We start from the raw sequence: 12,618 nt of genomic DNA on the forward strand, positions 1-12,618 counted from the left end.
AGTTACTACAGGGGGTCCTCCAAATCTTCCAATCCTTTTTATATTAAAAACTCGAACCCTAGTGTCCATATTCTGAGAACTGCAGACAAAAATAGCAGATCTGCAAGCTCACAACGCCTCGCAGAGCTTGTAGATCGGCTATTTTTGGCAAAGAGGTTTGGTGTATAGGGGAAAAAGAGCAGACTAAGTACAGAGTGAAAGGTCAAGTTTATTAGGTAATGACGGCTCAAGTGGTTAAATATCTGAAAACACAAATTGACATGAATCTATGAACAGGTTGTGGGGGTCCCTGCTTCATCTCTCTCTCTCAACTAAGGGGTCCTTGGCCTGAAAACGTTGAAGACAAAGTAACTAAGTACATTCACTCAAGTTATCCACGTCAGCTCTGTATATATTTCAGCCATTTGAACATATTTGTATATATTTTATACGTACATTTGAAAAACATCTGAAACGGGACCTTCTGCACAATGAGTTCTCTCTACCTTTGCCGTGATGCTGAACATTAAGATGTGCTCACTTGATATCTTGGAGTCCGCCAGCACGCCGCAGTTGGACTCCACCAACTGGCCGCGGATGCTGACCAATGAGCTGCCTCGGTTCAGCAGCGCCGCCTTCAGGGGAGCCACGTGATTGAACTGGACCGACGACAGGCAGCCAATGAAACCCCTGGAGCCCGCATGCCGCACCTCCTCATCCACCACATCCATGCCTGGAGGGGAGGGGAGGGGAGGGGAGGGGAGGGGAGGGGAGGGAAGAAAGAAAGAAAGAAAGAAAGAAAGAAAGAAAGAAAGAAAGAAATTTGTAAATAATTTGTTTGTTTCTTATTGCTTGATCTCTCTTCCCCTTCCCTGCAACACGTCTTTATAAGAAAGTATTCGTCCTATACATCAATATGGGATTTAAACTGAAGTAACAAAATCCACCGAAAACGAATATATTTATAACTACAAAGTAAAATAAAATAAAATAAAAATAAACAAATAATAAAATAAATCTAACTATAATTATAACCGTGGCTCCATACAGACTACATGCCTTACATTTTAAGTCGACATAAAGGTCAAACTTAGCTGCTTGATACACATATATCTATATATATCTATATATCTATCTATATATATATATATATATATATATATATATATATATTGAGATGGGGGTCCGTGGCCAAATAAATATCATTTCGGGGGTCCTTCACATGAAAAGGTTTGAGAACCACTAACATAGTAGTCTCTCAAGAACAGACTAACTGAGCTCCATTTAACTCATACTCTGCGATCCCCGTCAAAACCAGAGATTTCCCGCTGTACCGCGGTGCCATGCCCGTCGATCCCGGAAGTTTAATTAGCTTTAATCATTATGAAAGGATTAAAAGTATTTTCGCTGATTTTCGCTGATCTGGCTCTTTAGGCCCGCCCCCCTAACTGTATCCGGTCATTTCCGGTCTGGACCGGATCTAGCTTTCCGTATCCGGTCTGCGCCTGGGCCATAGTCCCGCCTCCGTTGGTTTACATTGTAACAGAAGAGGAAGCTAGCTCGGCGATGGAAAGCTCGTTTTTAGATCCGATTTTTGCGTTTGGAAACTTTGATCCAGTCTCTACACGCCTGGATTATGATCCCCGCACATATCGTGCATTTTGTGTGCGAACGTGTCCATAGCGCACAGCTGGCTTTTTTCAATGTTTTTTCATGTAAACACTGGCGGATAAGCAGGGATACAGCGTGGCAACGGATATGTCTATTTCAATGGGGTTTTTTTTATTCGAAAGCTGTCACCGAGTCTACACGTCTACTAGATGAGTCGCGCACATATTGTGCACGATGCGTGCGCGTGCCCACGTTAAAAGGTAAGGACAATTTGGCAGCTGCTTACTACAGCTATGTTTAAAATGGCAGCAAAATCGTTAAGTGAAAAGGACCTTTTCTTTGACGATGGCTGGCCAGATTGCTGACATAGAAACATGGGTTTTTCAAAAAACCTTAGAAGGATTCAAAAGACACTTATAGAATCGGATCAAAATTCTAATTTTCTTGTTTTTTCAAAAATAGCAGATCTACAAGCTCGCAGCGCGGCACTCGGTGCCGCGCTGTGAGCTTGTATATCTGCTATTTTTCAATAGTTAAAGCATAATGTGTACCCGTTCTAAATGGGTTAAATCCCTTATCTAATTGGTTACGAAAACTATAATTACCATCATCTTCCCACCGGGAGTAATTTAGAGGGAGTTCCAACCTCCTTAAAAAACTAAGCACATGTGGCTACATCGCCGCCGTGTTTATACCGGCAGTCTTTTTTTGTCGGTCCCGGCATTTATTTTAGTTTAATAGATCCCTAGGAGACACAACCCAGTCAAGAAGGTAAATGTCTCTCCTTTGATCCTTTAGAGAGTACATAGAGTACACCGTAAGTGATGGTGGCTGTTTGTGTGCTGCTTTGTGCTATAAGAGTTAAAATTAGCACACGGTGTTGTGTGTGTGCCGCGGCGGAAGCATGCAGGGCGTACAGAGACGGACCCTAAAGGGAATTGGGCCTCTGCACTGAAGTGCTTATTATAATGGGCCTGATTTGGCAAACATACAGGTTCTGTGTTCTGCGCTTTGCATGTGGTTCAGCGCTCCTGATTTTCACTGAACGTTGTCGCTGTTGTTGGGCAGAAATCTTCCATCTCCAGAACTTTAAAGGAGCTATAGTCAACTATTTCTTGAAAAATGGATGCTAAAATAAAAATAATGTTTCAAAAATATTTTATAAAAAAATAAGCTTCATACATGTGTTTCTATTCAAAAATGACCACAAAAAGCGTAAAATAATGATAAAATAATAATTTTGGCCATCCTAGTCTAATAGACTAGAATGTAAACAAAGTGTCGGTCTGACAATGGCCAAAATGATTATTTTATCATTATTTCACACTTTTTTTTATAAAATATCTTTGAAACATTAGTTTTATTTTAGCATCCGTTTTTCAAGAAAAAGTTGACTATAGCTCCTTTAACTTTTTTCCGTAACATAACCCCCCTACTTGGACCATACAGCATCACTCACACAAAAGCATTCAAAGTAGCAGATCCGCAGGCTCGAAACACAGTGCGAAGTGACACGTTTACAAGCTTGCGGATCGGCTACTTTCTGCTACTTTTGCTGTTATTTTATTTTATTTGACGTTTTTCTTTTACAGTTTTGGACGTACAGTATGAGGTTTCCACCTGACAGAGACAATATGAGTACACATAGAATTAATAATACAAATAATAAAACAATAATAAATAATAATAAGGGTAATAATAATAATAATTAGTTCTTTAAATAACCTTGGTCTGAAATGTTCATGAAACCAACTTTTTTCTTTTATGGCATCACTCTGAAGAACCAATTTCTGTTCCAGTCGGCACGTTTATTTTGTAAGAAATTGCCATTTTAATATTCTCTGCATCCGTTCGACATCTGGGGCGGATGCAGTTTAGGTTTGAATGACAGTAAGTGTACTTCACAAAGTTCTAATGTAAAAAGTGCAAGGAGCTTCGTCAAACCTAAGACGGCTGCAAACTTTCTCTATCCGTTACTTCATCATTCGACTCAGAGATCTGCCTACGCTACCTCGGTGCTAAAAAACATTTGCTTTTGAAATGCAAATCATGTTGTCAATTAGCATAGATTCGCTCATTCCCCGAGCTCACAATAGAGTTTTCTGTGTTCGACAAAATGAGGCATGATTCCCTTAAAAGCGTTTCATTTAGCTTCCTGATTAAAACCCATTTAGAACGGGTACACATTTTGTGTTTCATTATTTCATGCTTTAACTATTGAAAAATAGCATACAAGCTCGAGTGCCGCGCTGCAAGCTTGTAGATCTGAGATCTGAGATCTGAGATTTTTGAAAAATCGTGAAAATTAGAATTTTGACCCGATTCTACAAGTGTCTTTTGAATCCTTCTAAGGTTTTTTGAAAACCCTATGTTTCTATGTCAGCAATCTGGCCAGCCATCGTCAAAGAAAAGGTCCTTTTCACTTAAGTGGAGCTCAGTTCGTCTGTTCTTGAGAGACCACTATGTCTGTGGTTCTCAAACCTTTTCATGTGAAGGACCCCCAAAATGATATGTATTTGGCCACGGACCCCCATCTCAAAATCTCTAGTTCCAGGGACCCCCCAGAAGCAAAATTTGAGTTACAAACGTTCACTTTGAAAATACATATATTCAAAGATTTGCACACATTTTCACGACTTTTTCAAAAATAGCAGATCTACAAGCTCGCAGTGCGGCACTCGGTGCCGCGCTGTGAGCTTGTATATCTGCTATTTTTCACTGGTTAAAGCATTCAATAATTCTAGGCCTAAATGGGTTAATAGGTAAAGTGAGCTGCGTCTACCGCACTCCAAATCTGTGGTTTGGAACATCTACGGTATGTTCAATAACAGAAAACAGATTTTAGCTCTTCCTTGGACTGCTGTGGATTATTCTGATATGTGACTTGACTTTTTTTCTTTGCTCTTCCTCAAGGACCTTCTTGCAGATTACACCAGTCTCAGTCTACTTTATGTGGATTATGCGGTCGTCACGCACTGACATTTTGCACCTAATCCCACGACGTATTTAGTTTGGCATCCAGACAACAGTCATATCAAAACATAATATCAGTCATATGTTTTGATATGACTGATATATGTTTTGATATGACTGATATTGTGTTTTGATATATCAGTCATATCAAAACATAATATCAGTCATATCAAAACATAATATCAGTCATATCAAAACATAATATCAGTCTTATCAAAACTCGACTACGGTAACTCTCTCCTCGGTGGCCCCCCAGCATGTGCACTTAAGCCTCTCCAATTCATCCAAAATGCAGCAGCACGATTGGTCTTCAATCAGACCGAATTCTCACATGTCTCCCCCCTTATCCGCTCCCTCCACTGGCTCCCGGTTGCAGCCCGCACAAAGTACAACACACTGACGCTGGCCTTCAAAGCAGCCAAAGGTATGGCACCTCCATACCTTCAAAGCAATGACAGAACCCTACAACCCCACCCGTTCACTCAGATCAGCTGACACGAACTGACAGAACCCTCGCTAAAAACCCCAAGGACAACGATCGACTCGTCCTAGATATTGATGTATTACCTTGCTTATTGTAAATCGCTCTGGATTAAGAGCGTCTGCTAAATGCCTTTATTACCCGGCTTGGTTGAATGCTTGATTCTGATTGGTCGAGCGCTAAAATCAGCGGTGAATTATAGGCGTATAATGAGCGCTCCGCTCTATAATTCACCACTGCTCATCAACAGCTCAGAGCAGCTGCTGCTGTCAGGATGCACTGTGTGAATTTAGTACCGTATCCAACATGTCAGCCATGTAAACAAACACACAGCGTCATTTACAACTAAACGTTGCTCTCAAGAATGTTTTTATAAACATTTGAGGCGAGAAATAGATAACGCAGTAACAGAAAATGGATTTATTTGATCAGCACTTCCTTGTTTTCCAAGGCGACCATGTCACGCTAGGGGGACGCCCAGTGCAACACTTGTGGAACAATTTCAACCGTCTGTAAACAAGGAAATACTTCATTTTGTTTTTAGTTTTGAGTCAGATTATTAATTATATTTATTAGCCGGGTAAAAAGTGCCATAACGTCTTGCTGCTTGGTCATTATGGCGTATATGGACACTTCAGGCTGATAATTATCAGCCCGTCGTGTCCATATACGCCATAATGGCCGCGCAGCAAGACCTTATCGCATACAAATTGTATATTGTTTTTGTTTTGTTCTAGCACCTTAACAGCTGTTCATAAGTAGATCATGCACAGTGTACAGTACATCTGCTGCTATGCTCACATCTTTTATATCTTATCTCAGGTACCATATACTGTAAATATGTAGATATTTACATATTCTTGTTTGATTTCCTCTCCCTTTCTTTCTCCTATGGAAAACAACGATACGACGGAAACGATGCACTAAAACATATTCTTTGATTCGGAATCCGTGTACGATGATGGCGGAAGAAAGTATTCCGGCAAAAGCATTCTCACTTGTCACCCACCTTTAAGCCCAAGTTAAAACATAATTGAGATTGTGTCGCATTTGGGAGACCGTCTGGACATGTGCAGAGGAGGGATGATGAGCAGGGGTGTTTTTTTTTTTTTTCTTTTTCTTTTACTCTTATCTATCTTTTGTCTTACTTCTCTGTAACTTTGTAAATACTGTATACTGCTATGCTACAACTGGACAACTGAATTTCCCCCTTGGGATAATAAAGGTATCTTACTACAAGGGGAGGAGGGGAAGTGGGACTGAGTTAATAAGGCCCAAGTTGGAGGGGCCTTAATTACAAGCCTTAATTACAAGCTTAATTACAAGCTTAATTACAAGCTTGTAGATCTGCTATTTTTGAAAAGTCGTGAAAATTTGTGCAAATCTTTGAATATATGTATTTTTTAAGTGGACATTTGTAATTAAAATTTTGCTTCTGGGGGTCCCTGGACCTAAATATTTTGAGATGGGGGTCCGTGGCCAAATACATATAATTTTGGGGGTCCTTCACATGAAAAGGTTTGAGCACCACTGACATATAGAAACAGGTTTTTCAAATACTTTTTAACGATTTTTCAAAAAATAGTAGATCTAAAAGCTCGCAGCGCGGCACTCGGTGCCACGCTGTGAGCTTGTATATCTGCTATTTTTCAATCGTTTAAGCACAAATTGATGCGTAATAATGCGTTCCCAGTCGAAATGGGTTCGTAATAATGCGTTCCCAGTCCCCCTATGAAGAACATTCAGTGAATCCTTGTAACCAGGGCCCAGCATTTGGTGTGACACCCCTGATGATGAGGGGTGTATTTGGCGAAGGGGTGCTGAAGATGGCGCTAGAGAGGAGAAGATCCAGGAAGGCTAAATAAAAGAGGAGGTTTATGGATGTGATGATCGATAGACGCCACGCAGGTGGGCTAAGGGAGGTCATATTCAATCATTGAATCAAGACGTGGGAAAATAAGCTCGCAACGTGTCACAGAGTGAGCTTTATGTGAGCATGACATGAGACACCGCGGCCTAATACCTACTAGACAATTCCAGAACCTTAAACTGTGACATTGCGTTTTTATGATATCTAAGGTCGTTTACGTGCAGGGACATGCTGGGCCCCTGATTCAGACTGGGAAAAAGAGTTGGAGAGGGAGAGATCTCTCTCTATAGCGCTGCTGCTACTCAAAGATTTGCCATTTCAGATCATGACAAGTGACAAGCCAGTGGGCCAATTACATGAATTATATTTCGTCGTTGTCGGGTGGAAACCTTGTATGTCCAAAACCATTTTAAAAATGATTTAAACTAGTGAAAACAGCCGATCTACAAGCACACAACGCCTCGCGGTGCGAGGCGTTGTGTGCTTGTAGATCTGCTGTTTTCACTACTTTTCTGCGACAGCCTTGCATGATGAAGCAGGGCTTTGCTTTGCGAAAAAATGTACAAATGTGAAACAATTTTCCTAATGGCCAGCCTGGACCGGACAGGAATGAACCGGCCGTTCGGGAGTTGTCCCGCTTTTCCCAATGGCCAGCACGTCCCTGTTTACATGCCCCCCCCCCCTCCCCTCGTCTAGCGTTCAGTGGTAATGGCTTTCAAAGGCCTACGCCTCTTTATCAAAGCCTTAAGAACCATGGCCCTTGTTGTATTTTCAATGTTACAACAGGGGCGTCAATTGGGTATGGCAGGGGTAACTATGCAGCTGCCATACCCTGGGTCCAGGGGGGGAAATAAAAGTTACCTTTAAATATAAATCCATGAATGTCTCTTTGTCTATCTGTTCTGGTTATTATGTTGTTAAATTACAGTAAAATAACTACAAATGCAAAATTTTACAAAATGGTCACTTTAACAATTAAGGTAGCCTATTATAATTATATTCTCCACACTTGTATTCTCCCCATCTTGACAAAATGGTATATTCCTAGGTTCCGCAGGTCAGCTGCACAGGTGCAATGCATTATTCTTAATTGTGGCACGTTTACTAACATGCTAAGTTTAGCTGCACTTGAACAACCATTCCAGGCTGCCATATCCAGCCCAAGAAACCGTAGAAACCGACAGACATTGTGAAAATCTGCGAGGCGTTGTGAGCATGTAGATCTGCTATTTTCACAATAGAAGAAGAACCGTGTTATACAAAATATAATGCCTCTTTTCCATGAGGACTCCCATCTTTGCCATACCCTAGCTTTTTCTGAACTGACGCCACTGTGTTACAAGCAGGTGAAAAGCAGCCTTGAACACAGCTGTACGTCATTTCATTATCATCTCCGAGCACGTCAACCAAAACAAAATGTCCCCCTCCTCCTCCTCCTCCTCCTCCTCACCTGTGACTTTCCCCAAAGTCAGCGACTTGATGGAGATCAACTCTGCGTCGGATGACAGGCCGTAGCGGAGGTCCGTGTCCTTGTCAATCTGGAGATGGACGACAATGAAAACACCCTGGTGAGCAGTGGTGTAAAGTAGCTAGGCTGCACATTGTTTTGGTATTTTTACTGGAGTATTTCCAATTTTCAATACTTGTATTTATACTCCACAACATCTCATTTCTGTTGGTTGAAATCAGGTACTGATGTGCTTGCTTGGCTGAACGGATTTCCAAGCGGATTATTTTGTTTGAAAGCTGTGAAAGGCGTTAGTTTCTGGTCAAATTATGAATTTATTTATTAAACTTCTTGCCTGCTGGTCGACTTTCAGAACGACTTCCTCACTAGGAGACTCTCTGCCGATCGACATTAATCGACATTTATATAAAAAGCATTTTTAAAGTGATAGTATACCTATTTTTGATGTAAAGCTGTGTGAAATACTTGACATTAAAATAGTGGTTACAAATCTATTAATTGATTACCAGAGTCCCGTGGTCAGAGTTCTGGTCAGTTTTAGATGAATATTAAGTAGTTCCAATGGGGTGGGGGCCATTTGGCGTGGCCCAATCATTGAAAATAGATTAATCCACAAAACTAGCGTCATTTGTATTGTTGGCCTATTTCTACCATATAGAGCGAGGTTTCGTTCTGATCAGCTGACTGCAAAGCACCTTGTTTTGGGGAAATACGTTGCAGCGGCATAGTGATACTGGACACAAAAAATAGTACCATGTGACAGAGGGGTCAAAGTTGAACGAAAGTTGGTCTATTTGGTAGGAATAGGTCAACAATACAAATGAAGCTAGTTTTGTGCATTCATCTATTTTTAATGATTGGGCCATGAGCCCCTGCCAAATCACCGGAACTACTTTATATTCATCTAAAACTGACCAGAACTCTGACCACGGGACTCTGGTAATGAATTAATACATTTGTAACCACTATTTTAATGGCAAGTATTTCACACAGCTTCATGTCAAAAATAGGTGAACTATCACTTTAAGCATTTATTTGGGTATTTTGACGGAGCAAATGGGTTCCCTTACCTTCAGCTGTTTATAACGAGAGACCGTGAAAAAAAAGGATAGGATGATGACGTCACCGCTAAACCAGGCCTTGTCTGTTTACAATAGCGTCTGCTAGCCGTTAGGCTCAATGCAAACCATCGTCCATTACGCAGCTTCACTAGGTCGGATTTTGATTCGGAAATTTTGTGAGTGGCGTCTGTATACGATCCGTTGCCCAGACCGATGGTGGTTTAGACGATCAAGCCCGAATTGAGCAGTAATGAGCACATATGGCGCGCCGTTAATTATAGCTGTGTCTACCATTGTGAATCCATTGAGCGACGTCACCTATCCATCCTTCAAACATGGCTTATTCTGAAAGTTTTAGTGTTACGATGGCGCGCTCTAGTGGTCTTTTTGGTGGTGGTTTATCATCATAGTTTTGAAAACAAGTAAATTATACCCTATCATGTTAATAAAATATAGCTATTTCCCGGCAGTTTTAGCGCACATCCATATTTTAAGTTCGCAGGGAATGGGTTAAGTAGCCGTGTAAAATCCCTCCAGTCTGATGTGGCACCGACGCGATATCAGCCTGTCGAGATTTTCTCACTCGATAATGACAGCTGAGCCAGACGTTATCCCTTACTGGTGGCAGGGGCGTCACACCAAATTCTGGGCCCTGGGTACAAGGACTCACTGCGGGCCCCCCATGAATGTTCTTCATAGGAGTTCCCATTTAGACTGGGAACGCATTATTACACATTATTTTGTGCTTTAACTATTGGAAAAATAGCAAATATACAAGCTCACAGCGCGGCACTGATTGCCACGCTGCGAGCTTGTAGATCTGCCATTTTTTTTAAATCGTGAACATGTGTTCAGGTTTTTTGAAAAACAAAAACCTGTTTCTATGCAAGTGGTGCCCAACCTTTTCATTCGAAGGACCCCCAAAATATGTATTTGGCCACATTTTCACGACTTAGCAGATCTGCAAGCTTGCAGCGTGGCACTCGGTGCCGCGCTGTGAGCTTGTAGATCTGCTATTTTTCAATAGCTAAAGTATGAAATAATTAAGGCCCCTCCACCTTGGGCCCTAGTAACTCACTCCCACTTTTCCCCCCCTTGTGACGCCCCTGAATGGTGGTGTTTCTATTGGTTCCCCCGGTGCTCACCTGGACGTAAACGTCTCTGCCCTCTCGGTGGATTCGGACGCGGTGGAGCCGCCCGTCCGCCAGGCTGCCAGGGGCGGGGCTGAACACGTCCGGCCTTCTGTCCACGTGGAGCCGGTACCAGATCTGTAGACTCCCTGGACAAAGAAGAACACACCACACCATGTCAGTTAGTATACATTGGCTCAGTTGGCCGCGGAACCCCCATCTGAAAACGTTTGGTGCCAGGGACCTTCTGCGGGGAGAAGAGAAGATATATGTTAAAGGGATCCCTGGCTAATACGACAAATATGCCTTAAAGGACAACTTTGTTTTTTTTACAACAAGGGTTCATATTTTAGATCGTAATTAGAGAAAAGAAAAAGTGAGTGTGAAAATGTTTTCATTTGCTTCGTTCTATTGTTTTATCGCGTTTACCGTGCTAAAATGTGGGGCATTCGTACGCATGTGTACAAGTGGCTAAATATGTCTTTTTAGACACAATAAATGTATTCGAGTAAATTTACCCCCATTGATCCCGGATGGTGACCCGTTTCGAAACAGGTCCCCATCCGGAAGGAATGGGGGTAAATTTATTGTTATCACATTTTTGTCTTAGGAATGCGACAAAAAAACTAAAATATTATTGAACTCTAGTCTCCATGGCGTGACTAATCAATAGAAAAAAAGTTATTTTGGGGGTGAACTACTCCTTTAATACATTATAATTGTCCTCTATAACTGCAATGTAAAATAAAATAAAACATTAACTATTTTATTTCTTCTAGAAATAGCAAATATTTCACTCAATATGACAAATGCCCGTCAAGTTGATGAAACCACGTGTGGTCTATCCCTATGGAATTCATGGCATGCATGTGGAAATAAAATAAACGTAATAATTCCTATGGTTAATATGAGCATCAAATCAATATTTCAAATGTGTGTGTGTGTGTGTGTGTGTGTGTGTGTGTGTGTGTGTGTGTGTGTGTGTGTGTGTGTGTGTGTGTGTGTGTGTGTGTGTGTGTGTGTGGTCCATAGGGATAGATGCACCGATGGTTTTATGACATCATCAACTTGCGATGGGTATTTCCCCCATTGAGTGAAAGATTAGCTATTTCTAGAAGAAATAAAATATTTCCTTTTTCATTTTAATTTTATTTTACATAGTTATATTATTTTATGTAGTTATAGAGGACAATTATAGTGTATTAAAGGCATATTTGTCGTATTAGCCAGGGCCCCTTTTAAACTAAATTATCACAATTATTCAAAAGTGGAGTAGAAGCCATTGTTCTCGCATCAATAACCCAAATCAATAAAATCTTGTTTGAAATGACCGCCCGCCACACAGAGTCAGCAAACCGAGTAGAACAGCACTGTAGTGTACCATGATCAGAGAGGGAGGACCCATACTGTATTATGGAAATGATTATGAAAAAAGGCAAAGTGTTTCCTTTAGGTAAGTAGGTCGGATTGGTTTATTGTTCAGCCGAGCAACGAGGTGCCAGACCCCTGGGAGATGCAGGAGATTGCTGAGGTGAAGCGCCACGCCCAGGGGCGTCACAAGGGGGGGGGGAGTGGGACTGAGTTACTAGGGCCCAAGGTGGAGGGGCCTTAATTACTTTATGCTTGAACTATTGAAAAATAGCAGATATACAAGCTCACAGCGCGGCACCGAGTGCCGCGCTGCAAGCTTGTATATCTGCTATTTTTGAAAAAGTCGTAAAAATGTGTGCAAATATTTGAATATAAGTATTTTTAAGCGAACATATGAAACTAAAATTTTGCTTCTGGGGTGGTCCCTGGAACTAAATATTTTGAGATGGGGGTCCGTGGCCAAATACATATCATCTTAGGGGTCCTTCACATGAAAAGGTTTGAGCACCACTGACATAGAAACATAGGTTTTTCAAAAATAGCAGATCTACAAGCTGTGCTGTGAGCTTGTATATCTGCTATTATTCAATAGTTAAAGCACAAAATAATGTGTAATAACATTCATGAGGGGCCCCGCAGTGAATCCTTGTACCCAGGGCCCAGAATCTGGTGCG

The 12,618-nt window shown here is 41.4% G+C and overlaps 1 protein-coding gene across 1 annotated transcript in view; it reads right to left on the reverse strand.

The window, feature by feature from the left end:
• The window catches only part of LOC308308240 (contactin-associated protein-like 5), a gene marked incomplete at both ends in the record, with an annotated part of 253,821 nt that overhangs the window by 9,882 nt on the left and 231,321 nt on the right, over nucleotides 1–12,618 (reverse strand). The window contains 3 exons of the mRNA XM_080753618.1: nucleotides 521–712; nucleotides 8,365–8,452; nucleotides 10,589–10,722. Of these exons, the coding sequence (XP_080609744.1) occupies nucleotides 521–712; nucleotides 8,365–8,452; nucleotides 10,589–10,722 (414 nt within the window). The remainder of the gene's footprint in view (nucleotides 1–520; nucleotides 713–8,364; nucleotides 8,453–10,588; nucleotides 10,723–12,618) is intronic.

This window comes from Nannobrachium achirus, assembly GCF_963921795.1.
Source record: "Nannobrachium achirus genome assembly, chromosome: 22".
NCBI classification, from domain to species: domain Eukaryota; kingdom Metazoa; phylum Chordata; class Actinopteri; order Myctophiformes; family Myctophidae; genus Nannobrachium; species Nannobrachium achirus.